This window comes from Cupressus sempervirens, chromosome 4 (genome assembly GCF_028749045.1).
Source record: "Cupressus sempervirens isolate cs-2001-9-10 chromosome 4, ASM2874904v1, whole genome shotgun sequence".
In the NCBI taxonomy this organism is placed as follows: domain Eukaryota; kingdom Viridiplantae; phylum Streptophyta; class Pinopsida; order Cupressales; family Cupressaceae; genus Cupressus; species Cupressus sempervirens.
In genome coordinates, this window is record NC_143121.1 from 260,303,920 (window position 1) to 260,321,085 (window position 17,166).

The 17,166-nt window shown below is 33.3% G+C and overlaps 1 protein-coding gene across 3 annotated transcripts; it reads right to left on the reverse strand.

Moving 5' to 3' along the window:
* Positions 1-8,024: 8,024 nt before the first annotated feature.
* On the reverse strand, positions 8,025-16,104 carry LOC149560979 (uncharacterized). Of its 3 annotated transcripts, XM_089823708.1 has the most exons (5): positions 15,928-16,104; positions 14,073-14,790; positions 9,110-9,199; positions 8,431-8,498; positions 8,025-8,287 (listed from the first exon to the last, which is right to left on the reverse strand). In XM_089823708.1, the coding sequence occupies exons 2-5, from the start codon at positions 14,688-14,690 to the stop codon at positions 8,158-8,160; spliced, it is 906 nt and encodes a 301-aa protein (XP_089679834.1). In that variant the 5' UTR covers positions 14,691-14,790; positions 15,928-16,104; the 3' UTR covers positions 8,025-8,157. The 3 variants fall into 3 exon arrangements, with proteins under 3 accessions (XP_089679834.1, XP_089679836.1, XP_089679835.1); XM_089823710.1 differs by lacking the exon at positions 8,431-8,498 and having other exon boundaries at positions 8,141-8,287; positions 15,928-16,065; XM_089823709.1 differs by lacking the exon at positions 8,025-8,287 and having other exon boundaries at positions 8,427-8,498; positions 15,928-16,065.
* Positions 16,105-17,166: the final 1,062 nt, after the last annotated feature.

Consider the following 17,166-nt stretch of genomic DNA (forward strand, 5'->3'; position numbering starts at 1 on the left):
TGGTGGTTAACGAACATAATTATTGATAAATTGTACATTGGTAACCTCTTTACCTTCTTTTCTTACTTCTACCAATGAACTTGCTGCCATTTTTGATTTTATAGGGTTTGTAAAATGCAAAATAGTATAACTTGACACAAGTGAAATACCTTTCAAATTGATGTAAAATACTGTGTAGTAGTTGAGTCTAGTATGCAGTCACTAGAATCCCTTTCTCAAATCACCTTCATGCTCTTTGATCTCTTGGTAAATGTAAATGACTCAAAAAATGGAGTATATAGCCTTCAAAACCTTGCAATTAATGTTTAGTGCATATACAACTATAAGCTCAATCACTATAGGGTTTTCCATTTTCTTAACTATCATAGCTAGCTTGACAATCACTACAATACCTCATTACTTGACACTTATTGCAATACTACAATACTCGACAACAACAAAAAAATTAACATAACAATAGATTGTCTTTTTCTTCTAATCACTTCATTATATCTTAATATATGCTAATAGATCCTTTTTATTACTTGAATGCTTGGAACTAATGCAAAATATATCATTTCAAATGTCAGTTCCACACATACCTTTGATTTCCTAGTTGGGGGTGATTTGATCACCTGATCCATTGGATAAAATGACCTCATTTGGACTTGATGTGCTACAATCTTCTTCCACTTTTCATTTTTTATTCATCTACATCCTTACCTTCTTAGCTTCTACCTTTCCTTTACCTTTGTTGAATTCATTGCTCAGTGTAGGTGATCAAGTTGGATAGTTTCTGATTACATGATTGGTCTTAAGATAACTAAAGCATACAATCTCATTCAACCATATGTTGTAATTAACTTTGAAATGTGTCTAAATAAAATTTACAACAACATGACCATACTCACCACAATAATGGAAACTATACCTTGTATTGTAATCCCAATCATAAGAATTCCCATGATGATGTACCTTGGTTTGCTTGTTTGATGCCCACTTGGGTTTGGATCTGCATTCATATGCCTTGTGTCCATACTTTTGATAGTTGTAACATTATCCTTCAAATATATAAGTTTTGGTGGTCTTTGTCTTACATTCATTTGCCTGATGTCCTTGTTTCTTGCAGTTATGGAAATGTCCCTTGAATTTCTGCTTAGGGTTTTGATTTCTAGTGTTGCTCCTATAGACATTTGCTGTGTGACCCAATTTTCCATAGTGATGATAAGTGGGCTTGTTGTTCTTTCCCTTATTGTTCCTTTGTTCACCACTTCTAGATGATTGTCCTTTCTCAATGATAGGATATCCCAATCCAACAATGTCATTATTTGAAATTGGTGGTTCCATTAGTTTTTCAAAGTACTTTATGGCTTCACTAGGCTTGTTAATATTTTCCTTTTCTATCTTCAATTCATTTTGCAATAGAGCATTTTGTTTGTTCCAAAGTTTTAATCTCAATGAATTTCCTATTCATTCCTGATCTTGATAACTTTTGCACATCTGATGACTTCTCCTCAAGTCTATTAGCTAGTAGTCTTTTGTCTTCTTCAATCATGACTCTATCTTCTTCAGCTTTCTTTTTTAGTTTAGTTGTCTCACATAACAATACTAACTGAGTTTCTTGTTCCCTTTTTAGATTCCCAACTTCTTCATTTAGGGCACTGTTCTTTTCCACCAGACCTACAATTGCTGCATCAAATTCTTTGGAGTTCTTTTCCTCAAACAATCTAGTAGTGTCTTCTTCTTGATATTGAATGTTATTTTATTGAATGGCCAATTTCTTTCTTTTTTTCAATAACTACTATAGTTCATCTCTTGCTTCCTTAAATTGATGTAGGGAAATTTGTATTTCAATCTTCTTGTTCTCAATAGTCTTTCCCAATTTGTAGACTTCCATCTTTAAGATCTTACCTCCAAAGCTGTCAAACTTTCCGTTCTAGAGAACAAAGCTCTAATACCAAATGTTGGAAATAATAATGGGAAGGTAAGTTTTGAGAGGGGAGGTGAATCAACACTTAAAACTTTTATCATAAAAATAATTCACCATTCATTCATCTCATAACTTAACATGTAAACTGAAATAAGTAACCATGCATCCCATCCAAAGCATAAAGTAAATCAACACATAACACATACGAGTTTGGTTACTTGGAAACCCTCCAATGAGAAGGTAAAATTGGGGTGGGGATGACACCCACAAATCTTCACTACTATAGTTGTAAAGTGTGGCCAATTATGGCTACAAAGTTTTGATCATAATCTATGATCTACCCTATGAAAGGTCTACCCTGTTAAAGGCTTACAATAATATTAGGTCTCACCTTGACTAAATGATTTAAACTCACAACTAAGTAAGCTTTTTGTTAGGATATTTACAAAAGTCTATTAGGACTACTTTGTTAAGAGATTTACTTTGTATCATATGTCAAAATGATTCAACACCTAATCCATTGGTTAGAACCTTGCTACTTGATGTTAGATCTCCTCTTTACTAGTTATCTCTTGATCCTCTTAATTAGATATATCTTCTCTATCCTTTCACTACTTATCTCTATTCTTCAAACTAATTTTGTATTGTAGTTCCATAACATAGCCATCATTTCCACCAAGAAATGCTCTTTATGCTCCTAGCATTCCTCTCCTTGCGCATGTAATACTTCTCTTCACATCATGATTATTTCCTCTTAGGTTTTACCTCTTTAAGTAGGCATTATGGAGATGGTCTAGGTTACAATCAACAACTGTTGTTGATCCTTATTATCATCTAATTCTTCCTTTTATCTGATTGGTTGCATGCATTGGCATAGGGATTTGTAATATGATTGGATCCTTATTTCTTAATATTGAAAATTCATGTTCATGTCAGCCAAAAATGGCTTACATAGAAGTTTGTGCCATAACAAACATCTATGTCAAAGATTGGTAACTCAACATCAATAGATCTCGATGCTCATCCTTCACTATGCTCTTTATACTGATACTTGACTTCTGAATGGCTCAACACTTACTCTTACTCGACACCTGAATCACTCAACACACACTATTTTATTAGTTCCTTCTATTTTCTTGAAACTTGAGTGACTCAACACACACTAACTACTTGACACGTACTAGTGCTCAGCACTATCGTATTACTCAACATATATTGTCTGGAAGCTTACGCTTGGCATACACTATGAACTCGATTTGCACTATTCTTTGCTAGATAATGATTAAGTGTTTTGTCACTACTTTGTCAAAACCATAATGAGATTAACAATTGGTAGATTTAAACATTTGTATGCTCATATTTCTTATCATGTATGTGATCATGATATTCAATGTATCTTTATTTATAATTTATAGGAAGACATTAGAGATAAGATTATCCTTACTGAGTATACCTTATTTTCACATCTTTGTGCAATGCTTCACCATTACCAATTACAAGTGAGTCCACTTGAGAGCTCTACTCTAATGGATCCTATTTCTAGTGATAAGAGTGACATCGCCAGAAATTTAAACAAGTTCTCTAAACCTAACAATTTCATCAAAACCAAGTCAACAAATAAAGTTTCTGATCAAGTGGCTACTATATCTAAAGGTACAACTACTTTTTCATCTATATATCACCTAATCGTCAATACACTCAATTATCTAAAACTTTTTCTAAGGTGATAACTATATTGATTCATGTTGGAATTCTTAAACTTCATCCTATTGATATTAGTAAATTGATGTCTAAGTGTTTCGATTCAAATGCTCTCCATCAATACCATTGTCAATCTGGTCATGATACTCAAAGGTGTTATGCTTTGAAGAATTTTATTCAAGACCTTATTGACTTTAATGCTATATCTATTGATGCTCAAGTTAATAATGCAAATAAATCTTTTGCACTGCCAAATTAGAATTTACAAATTCACACTAATCCTTTACTTTTACATTCAATGAATACTCTTAATCAACCTTCTTCTTTTGAATAACATAGTAATTTGATGATAATATAGAAGAATAAAATTATGTAGTTAATTATGTTGAGTTTGAACTCCAACTTTCAATTTCTTCTCTACTTGAACCTAAATAGACACCTCCTATTAGCTTTAGTCAATCTGATATGTTTAAGGCACCTAATGGTGCTCTTTACATCAGTGCTAGAGTTACTCATATTCCTGCCATGGTACTTTGGTTGATCCTTCTTTTTCCATGAATGTTATCATTCAAGAACACCTTTTTAATAAAGGGATACTTAGAGATACCTATGATACAACTCATGTATGGATCCAAACTTGTAATGGTTTTCTTTATCATCCTCAAGGTTCTATTACTTTACATGTTACTCTTTTAGGGAAGGTTGTTTATACTAACTTTTTTGTTATTCCTACTTCTGATCAATTTCAAGTTAAGCTTGGTATTACATGGTTTTCTTCCATTTAAGTTGTAGCTTTTCCTATTCATAAGTGCATTAAATTTCCATGTAATGGAGAAATTGTCACCATTAACCATTCCCTTTATAAGTCATCACATCCTAGAGATTGTATTGATATTGATTCCTATTGGCCATCTCATATTAAAAAACCACCTACTTGTTTGATCATATTTATAGCAACTATCAACAATAGAAGGTACTAAATATCGTAGAGCTTAGTCTTCCTAAGGGTTTTTCTCCTACGACTATCTTTCCTACTCCATTTGTCCCTTCTACTTCTAAATATGTTTTACCTTTAACATCTATTCCTTTAGCTACCATACTTGAACCTATTTTTGTTCCTTATTTGGAACCTATGGTTGTTTATCTTATCCCTTCTAGCTTATTTCATAAAACTATTCACAACCAACATGCCTGTTAGCGTTGTAGGAACTATGAAGATAAAGCTCATTCTCTTTCTTCTCAACCATCTTCATCTCAACCTTTACCTTCCTTTGATAAAATCATGTGTGAGTCTTTAAAAGAATCTAAATAAGCTAACACAATGCATATGCATACATTTGATGATTTTGTTCATGTTTTAGATTCTATTAGTCATGATATGGAAGATAATTTAGATGATGAGAATGTTAGTAGTGATTAAGAATTAATTGACATGGATAATGATTTTCCTAACATTATTTCTATGCAACTTGTAATCCCTTCTAGTAATGAGCATAGTGACTCTCAAAGTCCTTGCTTTGAACTATCTATGATCTCTACTGTGTTCGATGTCATTCCTCTCATGAGTCACTATCCTTCCCCTAGCATTTCTAATTGAGATGGGGGGAGCATGCAAAATGATTGATGTGGACTTCATTTACCATGGTAGTCTTTGTGTTCTTGTGTTGTATTTTCTCTGCTATTGTGCTTTTGTTAAATATTCATATTTGATTTCTTTAGACAATCCTTGTTGCTTTGTTGAGCACATGAGGATGAAGTGATCATCCTAGTGTATACTTTCTTCTATTTGTATCTCTTTTCTTTTGCATGTTGTACTTGTACTATTGTTCTTAATAGTGACCTTGTATAGTCTTCTTCATTGCTTACAATATGGTAGCACCGATTCGTTTTGGTCTCCATGTTATTGGCCCAAAAAGACTCTTCTTTGTAACTCTTACATGTCTTTTCCTCAATTGTGTTGTAGTTCTACTTCCTTCGAGGAATGATGATATTTCATACTTGATATAATATTACATATTATTATATGATCATACTAACCCTAAAGTTAGTAGATCCCTTAAATGTTAGTTTTTTTTTAATGTGCTCATTTCCCTTGATATGTTTCCCTTCTTGGGGGAATCTCATAGTAGAAATGTTCTTTAGTGGATGCATGTAGGCTTTTGTTAAGGCAATTTCTCTCGTTAACAAGTTTGCAATAGCTTTAACATGGGGGCATACACTATGTTCATCCTTTGATCATGAAGTTTCAAATACAAAATTTGTGTATAGCTTGGAGTACTTTATTCTTAAGCACTTAGTATGATTTCTAAGTTATTCCCAAATAGATCTCTCTCTAAAATATTGATAGTTTAGGAGACCCGATCCTTGTTTTTTGACCTTTCTTTTGACTATTGATAGTTTGGAAAGCCTGATTATGTTTTGATCCCTTAAGGACACACACATCCTTATGTCTGGGTAATTTTTTTAATTCTTCTTTTTGGGACATGAAGTTCCCTTGAAGTTGGATCCTTTGATGGACTAGCTAAAATTCCACACACACTTGCTAGATCATTTGGTTCATCTTTGATGGGTTGACTAACATGCCACACACACTTGCTAGACTGTTCAATGCCATCCCCATTTGCAGAGACTTATCCCCTTCTTTTCTTTCCCCTTTCTTGTGTAGTTCACAATAAGGCACACAAATATTATTGGGAGAGTAACTACACCCCTTTGTAGTGCTTATCTCTCTTATTTTGATTTTGGGTGTAACAAATATTCAAGTCTCTTGGGGGCTTGGCAATTTCTTTGTCTCCTAGATCATGACAAGATTGGCTCTTTACTCTTGATCTACTTTATCATGAGTTTGAGGAAACTCCTACTCCTACTATAGTGGTGGCTAAATGTATCATCTTAAAATGGATGCACTTTACTTTTAAGACCTTTTAGCACCCTTTCCATTATTTTTTTCTTGGAATATGGATGAACTTGTGCGTGGTGCTCTCTTTTCCTTGTTTCCTTCCACTTTCTTCTCTATTCCTTTTGGCAACTGCCCGAGCTTCTGGTCAGGAACCCATCTCTTCTTTAGGACTAGACCAAGTTGACCTTGTCCCCAAAGATTGTGGGGTTGAGGGCCCAAAAAGCCTCGAGGGTTTAATTATTTTAATCCCACTCTCTAGTCAGTTTGTATATTTTTCTTGCCCTAAAACTCATATATAAGGAGGATTGGAGGCTTCATTTTCATAACACAACCTAAAATCCAATTTAATCTCTCAAGATCAAGCATTCATATCCTTTTGAAGACAAACAAGCTATAAATAAGGAGTTCAAGCATTCAAGCAAGGGAAATTTTTATCAAGCATTGAAGGGTCCTTTGTAGGCATTTTCTCTTCAAGATCGAGCTTATTGTTGGCCATGAATGGAGGAGATATACATTGCATTATTCACTATCTTATACATTGAGGCACACTTATATCCATGACACCATGATGGGATTATGGTAGATTTGTTGCAAATTGTGGAGATACCCTACATTCCTTTACCTAATTCAAGATCTACAATAAACTACAAAAAAAAATCCTTATTGACAAGGGTTTTAAGCAAGGTGAATCCTAACATTTGTCTTGTTTTAAACTATTTACATCTACATTTATCATTTACAAGGTTGATTCCTTAATCAAGGGATTGACCAAGGCAAGCCCTCACCCAATGAACAACAAAAGCCCTTCAAGTTTTTTGTGTAGGAGAAGGATAGCAAAATCTCGCATGTGGATATGGAAATAACTCTTTGAGACCTTATTGAAGAATTTGGTTTTAATTTTCTACAGTGCCCCTAGACCATGTCAACCTCACATGAATCTGACCCTCCAAGTTGACCTTGACCTTGCTGCTTTTGTGGATGAACAATTTCTAGGTTTTCTTCCCTTTTTCATTTCATTTGGGAATTCACAATCAGATATTTAGAAATAGGCTTGTATCCGTGACTTTTGGAGCTTAAATACATATTCTACTATGTATTTCAAGGTGAGTCTTTTATATTTTATTTACTTTCATATCTTTCTAGTACCCTATATTTATATCCTAATTGGGCTAACTGTATACACTTCACTTCTAGATCTACATTATTTAAGCAATTGGTTCAACTTTGCATACACATTATCCTATAAGGGCCAAAGAGTGTATTTTCTTGTATTGCATTCTCCTTTATAATTCAAATTTAGAATCAGTTCCCTTTCTCCTTTGGGTCCTATCTAAGATCTACAATCCTATTAAAGAGTCTCCCTTTCCCCCTAAACATTACCATTTTCAAAATTTTATCTTGAAAATTAGTGGTAAGCAATATAGATGGAAGAGAAGAGTGAAGTAAACTAATATTCCTTTTTACTCAAACTATATATGATTACAAAGTAGAGATATACTTGATGGATCATTCTAATTAGAACATAAATTGAATAATTAATTAATTAAAATAATATTGAACAAGTTATTGGCAAAGTTTAGCAACCATTTATAGAATCTATCTAATACATTGTACTACTAATAAAAAACTAATTATTCTACTAAATTGTTCAAATTTCATTCGAATAATTTTTTCTTAGAAATTCCAAGACATGTCTTGTATATATACAAGGCCTTTCCATATGAACTAAATGTCCTGCTTTTTCAATTCCAACAAACTTTGCGTTCTCACCCAATTTCCTGTACATACAAACAAATTAATATTAACCTATTCAAAACACCTAAATATTAAAGAACAAGTACAAAATAAAAGTGAAAATAATCAAACTAATTTATGAAATAAAATTGGAAAAATAAATAATCATATGGTATGAAAAGTTTACTCTCTCATTTGATTGGCAACTTCAAGATTGAAGATCTCATCATTATTGCCCCACAAGAGTAGAATTTTCTACACATGATAAAAAATAACCAAGCTTTTAACATTTTATACCTTGGTGTAACAAGTGATCATAATTGTTTGAGTGTTCAATACTTTAGATGTTATAGACTATTGACAATAAAACTTTTATACTTCAAATCAAAATATTTGATTGAGGTTCTTATCTTTCAATATGATATATTAGTTGCAATAACAATAAATTTCATCACATATTTTATGTGTTTATAAACTTCTAAATATTTCTTCTTCGTTTGATATTTACTAGGTGATTCTTCTTCTATCTTGAAGTTATTTTTACGCTACTCTTTTTCTTGATTTTATTAGTTCTTATTTTAATATTTTACTAAAAGATTATTGTTTATAATTTTAAATTAATTTTACACAAATTCCCTTTCTCTTAAAATTAATGTATTCATAATTTGTTTTTGAAAAATAAATATTTTATATATAACACCATTATTATAGATTTGATAGTGATCACATTATTTAATAACATAGAACTTGTGCTTCTCAAGAAATCATGCTAAAAATAAATTTAAAATATTCTTAAATTTTACTACCAATCTATATAATAATATAATGCATAATGAAATAAAAGAAAAATGAGTGAATATACATACCTGATTAAGAGATGGAACTTGGGCCTCCTTGCTACTTTCAATTAGAGCAACTAGAAGTTCTCCTCTCTCCTCCCTATTATTAAACATGACCTACACACAATTTTACATTAAATTTGTTACTTTTGTAAATTATAAATAGAAAGATACTTGCATATGTCATGTATACTATGAGCAGTAAAATATGATGATGTAATTTAGCAAATAATTTAAGCAAAAAATCAGTGTAAATGAAAATAAAGTTTTCTAGATTAAATGCATTATCTAGACTACTTGTTCAAAATTATTAATTAAACATTAAAATTAATCTAAATAATAGATTTGTGGGAATAGTTGTTAATAAATTAAAATGTTAAATATTAGAATTAATAAAAATAAATATAATGTACATGCCTAATTCTAATCTTGATGAAGGAGAATAAATTTGATATAGTACTAGAATCTAGATGTCTTAGGATTAGAAATGGTGGATCTCTATATGTACCTCACATCAAGATTATTAAAGTATAACAACTCTATGGAGGATCAAATTCATGTGTTTGGGTCACTTGTAGACATGGATCTAAGATGGTACAACACACACTATTCTCTTTGAAAATGCATTGTATTTAAAAAATGCATTTAGCATGCAACTAGATTGCTGTAAAATACATTCTTAGATCAATACTTGAGAGGTATCTACACAACAAGGTTGCACCAAGATGGGGATACTTGGAGACTTCAAAGATTGATATCCATATCAGTATGATTATTTTTCAAAATAGGAGATGGTAAATGCCACTTTGTTGAATATAGGTGTATATTTGTAAAATTAAATAAGAATATGGATAAAGTGCATAAGGAAATTGAACGCAATGACCCAAACCAACAAGTCAAATCTTTCAACACTAAAAATCATTTTTCTATTCTATGGGATTATATATATGATCCAATGTGAATATAGATTATATATACGAGAACATGAATATTGTCTTTCTCACAAGTATGATGAAATAAAATGTGTATCATTGGAAAATTTCCAACACTCAAGGACCAAATAGAATTCATCCCCATTATGTATACCACAAAGTATATGTATAAGAATTAAAATAATAAAAACAAGAGTATAGAAAATATGAATATCTTTTTAAGGTTTTGCATCAAATTGTAAATATCCAAATGAAAAATACTTGTGCGCTTGTTAGCTAACATTAACTCTTTCCCTACACTAGCCCCTATTTGCTCTTCTATGGCATGTTTATTTTCTAGCTTTCCAATGCAATTACCTTTTATTTTTAAAGATTTTTGTGCTATTTGTGTGGAAGTCAGTGCCTTTTACATGAGAGACAATGAGTGTCTTAGGAGATTGTAGTGAAATTTCCTTGCAATTGGAGATGTCTTAGACAAGGTCTTTGGTACTGTACACATTTCACAATCTCTAAGATGTGTCTTAGGGGTTCAATTTATACAAGTATCCATGCAAAAATGCTATATAATCATGAAAATTATAAATAAAAAACAATATATAAATTTTTTTGCTAGATTAGTGTGATTTAGATATAGATTAATTTTTGAACCATGCTCCTACTTGAATGCAAATGCTAGTTACTTTATGTTGTATGATGTCAAATAAGTGTAATTGTGTTCCTATAAATATAATTTTCTAGAACTTAATCATGCATTCACTTGGTTGTAAGTAGGAAAATAATGGATTATAGCTATAATTTAATTTTTAATTAATTTTATAAAATTCTGAATTGAACTTATGGGTGCATTATCAATCTCTCACGTGTGGCATTCTGTGGATGTTTGTGGAGTTGGAGTCTACTGATCCGGAAGAGAGTTGTCTGGCTGGTTAAGAGACTTGTTTGTGAGAGAAGATGACATAACAAGGTCAAGGTGGAAGAGGTTGGTTTTGTTGATCAGTTTGTGGAGTTTGATACAGAACCTATAGAGCAACTTGAGGTTGTTGTTGAGGATATTCCTAACCTTGTTGATGTTGGCATGGAGATTGGTTTTCATGATCAATTGGTTGAGTCTGACATGGAGATTGTAGAGCACTTGGTTATGGATGATCTAGTTGTTGTTGGTGGTGAGCTATGTGTTTCCAAGCATCTTTTTGTAAGCAATGAGATTGTTGGTGTTGTGAGTTTGGCATGTGTTGATGGAGATCTACATATTGCTACTGATGTGAAGTGTGTTGCTACTAGTATGGATTCACTAGTTGCTATTGTGGACGAGGATTTGCTAATGAAGCATTATGTTCAGTTTGTTCCTGAGAGTGAGCATGCTGATTGGATGGTTGAGATTCTGGTGTTTGACAGAATGATGCAGATGTGGATAATGTGCAGATTGGTTTTCTTGTCCCTGTTGGAGTGGAAGCCTTTGGTGAAGATGAAGATGGTTGTTAATCTTTGTTTGGGCATCAAAGTGTGGGACACACTTTTCCATTTACCTAGGGAGTCTAATGAAGGAGCATCTTGGGTTTTCTTAGTGACTACTTTGGAGTCCATGGGAGGAGGCTCAATAGTTGCTTTGGAGGGTGCTTGGACTAGTACTCAGTTGAAGAAGGACTGGTGCTCGACATGCTCTGGGAGCTTGGCATGGTCTATGGAGCTTGGCATGGTCTTGGAGCTCAGCATGGTCTATTGTGCTCGACATGTATTGGGAGTTCGGCGATGCTTGGGAGTTTGCTGTCACTCAGCAATCTATTGGTGCCGATTGGAGTTCTTGGTGCATTTAATGCATGTAGTGTGTGATCATGACGTGGATCGATTTGAGAGTTTGTGTGGACCTATGTGCGGTCTTGGTCATATTTTCAATGTGCATTTAAATCTGTATTGTAAACTTGGGGCTTGTCCAAAGTATTTTTATGTAGTTATCGTGTGTTAACTTCAGGTTAATGCGAGGGTTAACATTTTTGTATTTAATGTTTGTTGTGGGCCAACTTGTTGCTGAAATATGCATTTAATGCAAGGGGTTTATTTAATTTGTAATTGCTAGGCTGACTTGTGGCTTAGTTGGGTATAATTAGGGGGTCTTGTGGAGCCTTTTAGTCATTCATTCATGGAGTGATTCATTCATTTTGGAGGAGTGAGTCTGGAGAGTAGTTGAAGGGCGACTTTTCCTAAGTCTGTGGATAGAGCACCGAATGTGAGGTAGTTTACAGTAGGATTGTGGTAGAGTTACAAGTTTGTGAGCAGAGCTAGGGCTACAGCTTGAGAACCAGAGAATAGCTTTGTGGACCTGAGGGTACAAGTGTGGATTCTTCTTGGTGTTCTTATCCAGTTGTGGATTTGGACTAGCTAGGTTTGGATTGGATCTTGATGGATCTTGTAGAACTGTTATTGTAATTGTTGTTGTATTTGGCCCTAACCTGGAAGGCCTTACAACGAGGCATATTGCATGTAAACAATTATTTTATAAATAAAGAGTTGCATTTGGTATCAGATCTTGCTTTGTTGTTGTGTTTCCGCTATGTGGCTATTTGCTGGGGGCTAGGACATCTCCTTTGGGAATTCTTCTGCCTTGCACTGCATCACCACTGATAACAAACAATAATCTCCAAACATGTGTAGATGTGCTAGATTAGTTTGATGTAGATTTAAATTCATTTAAGCAAGATAGTAGAACCAATCCTAGATCTCTTCTTGATTTCAGTTATATTTTTATATATTTGGTGATGACAAATGAATGAATTAAAAGTATGTATGTGGAATTTAATTATATAGATATATTCTCAATTGGTTCTAGGAAGGAAAATAATGGGCAATAGTTGCTTAGAATTTGATTTTGAATTAGAAAATTGGGGGTCAAATCTATGGCCGTGAGATTGATCCCATGCTTATAGAAGTAATGCACGATATGTGCATGATGAAGTAAAAGTAGACAATGAATGTAGTGAGATGGATGTAAGAGTAGACATAATAAATGCATGATTTAGAATAATATAACATAATGACTATGTATTGAAGTAGGAGAAATAGGTGTAGGAATGCTTGTAAGAAGATAAGAGCATAAAGAAAGTAATCCAACTTTGTAAAAGAATTCATGATTTACCAATGGGTAAATTTATCAAGTTATCCTCTAAGGTCCTCCTCTCAAAATATGTACAAAACTAAATGGTAAATGGCATTGATACATAAATTTTACCTTTACAAGTACATATCATATTTTTATACAAATGTTAGAGATTATGACATTTTCATCAAGATCGAATTATGTAGTTTTTGGGTAAAAATTGATCAATATCTCGTGAGTAGTGGTTCATGTGATCTCATCCCTCATGAGAATCAACGATCCACTTAGCATTCACTTACATCTAGGTGATGCTAATAGGGGTAAACCATCAAGAATTCTCAAGTTGACACCCATCCTAGTAATGCTTTAGGTGAAGAATGCTCAACTATTGGATCTCTAACATGATCAAGTTGAATTGGCTTGCTACCCGATCTGCCAAAAAATCAGTAAATTTTGTGTCTTCGGGACCATTCATTATCAAGCCCCTTTAAGTTATCTATTGACAAGTAGAAGATATTTTTAGTGGCACATTAGATATAATAGTCTTATCAAGATTCAACTACATCTTCTCAAAGATTGGAGTTTTCTTAATAGTCTTGTTTATATAAATTGTTACAAAAGACTAGCTAACATGTACAAGGTTTGCCACTAAGACTAAATGAGAGTTTTTGAAAAAGATGAGTGTGTAAATTCAATGTACTTTATGAAAGTTACAATTTGGATCCAGTCTATGAGCCTAATGTAAGGTGCCAAGGAATAAAAACAAAGATTAGAATTTTCAAAAAATTCTTCTCAAGAACTCAATGGTTGTGATGCAATTGGTGAGGATGATGGTATGTTTTTTCATTTCACCATTTGAAGAGGTTCAAGTCCCCAAAAGATGAAATAAATCAAGGATGAGGATAAGAGGCCCAAAACGATTTAGAAGAAAAGAATACCCTTGAATTCTTGATCTTTAGAGACTTACCTGTAGAAAGTCTCTGAAGAGGAAATCTGGGAACCAGAGTTTCTTGTAACATGCCAGCCAGAACAATGCTTTCAGCCCTTTCACTGTGGTGGGTAGCAGAAGCTCAGCTGAACTTGAAAACCCAAGTCTGTTGAGAGAAGTCTGGCTGATTGAATCAGTCATGGCAATCACTGAGCCAGTGATTACCAGACATGTAACTAGTTCTGGATACATCTCTGCCATTTTGAAAGCCACCATTCCTCCATAGCTAAACCCCACCATGGCACACTTCTCCACATTCAACTTCTTCAGAAGCTTCATCAAACACTCTGCCTGAAATGTCTCTGTCCTTTGCCTCCTCACTGTTGTAGACTTCCCAAAGAAGAGCAAGTCAGGCACATAAACAGAGTACTCCTTGCTCAGTTTGCCAATCTGAAATTGCCACTGTACCACTCCTTCTGCAGCAAAGCCATGTACCAAGACCAATGGAGGCTTTTTGCCAGTTGTTACAGGAACCCAACAGCTCATAGTGGTTCCTTGTTCAATTTCTATCAGTTTAGGTTCTACCCCTCCCCCTTTTAATATCATTTCCAGCAAGGGCCTCTGTAGCTCCACAAAATTTACTCCACATCCAGTCATTTTTAATGTACACTCACAAAAGGGCTATGATTTCTGTCTTCCTATGCAAATTTGGGCCAAACTCTCATGTCCTTGGATGTCAAGTAAATTTCAAAGATATCTGTAATACATAGAGCATTTGCTGTCATAACCTTGTATTAAGAGCATCAAACAAATGAGCAAATTATTAATGAGCTGAGCACCAGTAATAAAAATGACCTAAACAGGCAAATAAACTCAGAGTTATTTCGACTTTTGGATTTGATTGTGTATATAATTTTTCACATCAAAGTTTCAAAACACCCTCTGTGATCCATCATCATCAGGATACGAAGAGCTGTAGGATTTTCTATTTCCTACAGCTCTTCTCATCCTGATGATAGGTAACGGAGTCGTTGATGCAAAAAATTGTATACACAATCAAATCTAGAAGATTAAAAAACTCTCAACTTTGATGGACTGCGGAAATCTATTTACTCAAATAGGCAAATAAACTGTCATTACTCATGTTGTAAGGCTAAGGCTAATCATTGATATACATTTGCAGTCATAAAGATCTCAAATCAATGCAATCTCAATCTCATAGAGCTTGGGAGAAGAACAATTATATATGAACACCATTTTTTTTGTCAGAGTCGTAGAAGTCTCAAATCAAGATAATCAATCAAAGCTTGAAGAAGTTAAAACTTAAAACTCGAAAACAAATCATTAGATGTATTCATATTGGGAAGTCAACTTAAGATAGGATTCAGGGCAATTAAACAGAGCGAGCATTGAGTATTCATGATTAATCTAAAACCCAATAACAGAAAACCTCCAAATAAGTAAACATGCAAATTAATAGAAAGATCAATACAATTAAACAAAACATCCAGAGAATTCAAAATAAAACTGAACAGCCAAACAGCAATCCTCTAAACAAGTACATACACTCTCATGGGTTCTGAGATAAATCGTTTTGATGCTCAAATAGATGAACTGTTAATAACCCCTTACTGAACTGTACATTCCATTAATACATCAATGGCAAAAGCTGCTGTTATCATAATATAATTGGAACATCAGGATTCAACTTCCTCAATACAGAATCGAAGCAAATAAACTAAAAATAAACTAATAAAGATGAACAAGAATTTTAAAATTCTTTTTGGTGAAAAAACTCAAATGGGTCATCAATGCACTCTTCTCAGATTTGTGGGTTGTAAGTGTTGAAGCTTAAAAATTGCAACACATAAAAACTGGTAAAAAAGTTCATTACCTTCAATGCATTTATACCATATGGCAGGGAGCACTAGTTAATGAATAAGAACGAGTTCTTGTCAGCACAAATTCCTTCTAATGAGAAGAATGGAAACAGCAATGAAGATGGTTTCCTTTTTTCAATTTCTTCGTTTCTAAATTCTAATGCAATATTTACAAATGCTAAATGGGGTATGAAAATTGCCAGAAGATTTCAAGAGACATATAATGCAAAAGCAAAGGCTTCACATTCAAGGATTGATTTATTTTTTCACAATTGGAAATTCAAGACGCATTTTATGGTAATAACTTGTTATTTAGTTTATAACATGGAGCCCAATTTAGTCTTTATGTAGTTTGGCAAGGCAGACCATATTACTGGATATAAATGATTATGTTGGGTGTGGCAAGAAATTTTAGGGGTTATGATGTTAAATACAACTGCTACAGGCATTCTAATTTGGCCACTGTATGCAAACTTTTCGTCTAAGGGAAATTAAACTTATAGGATTCTTCTTGTAGATTGTGAGACATGTAAAACAACAGAAGACATCATAGCATTTGTAACAAGTTAACAGACGATGTGATTTAGACAAGCTTTGATAACCAATTACGTTTGCTCAATCTACAGAAGACGTGATATAATTTGTGACAAGTTTAACAATATGATTTAGACAAGTTTTGCTAAATCCAAAACAGTTGTCGTTTGAGTGTGAAACAGCTAAAACAATGGAACGAGGACTCAGATATTTTGAAAAATTGGAGGCAGAGAGACCAAAAAGTAAAATCTAGTCGTTTGAATTATGCTGGGTTCGTTGAAAATATATTAGATCCATAAGAGCCCACAATAAGTGAAAAAGCTTTTTTACGCTGGGTTCCATGGAGGGGCAACCGTAAAAATAAAAATAGAGATGTGGCCCAAATTTTAGGAATATTTTAATGGTAATGGTCCGATGAATTTTACTTTGTATTTATTCTTAAATGTTTCACCTCCTAAATTCGAGGACTGTAATTGATGGAATATTTAAAAAATGAAAGAACTTTGTTTTCTTTCTAAATTTTTAGTTTAAGTGGGAATAAATTTTACAAATTTTTGACATGTGATAACTATTTCTCGACCCCATGCCATTTTCACCGGCTCAATTTTACAGGCCTAAAAATGAGAGACTCCTATTTTTGAGGAAAAGATTCTAAATAATCATGAACCCCTTAAAAAAAATAAAATTCACATGGGTGATGGGACCTCTTGTGCCTAAAA

Coding starts and splice junctions, on each gene's coding strand:
- LOC149560979 (XM_089823708.1), bottom strand. CDS start 14,690: ATGACTGGATGTGGAGTAAATTTTGTGGAGCTACAGAGGCCCTTGCTG. Junction 9,200..14,072: donor TCTTCAGAGACTTTCTACAG/GTAAGTCTCTAA, acceptor AATTGTGTGTAG/GTCATGTTTAATAATAGGGA. Junction 8,499..9,109: donor AAGTTCCATCTCTTAATCAG/GTATGTATATTC, acceptor TATCATGTGTAG/AAAATTCTACTCTTGTGGGG.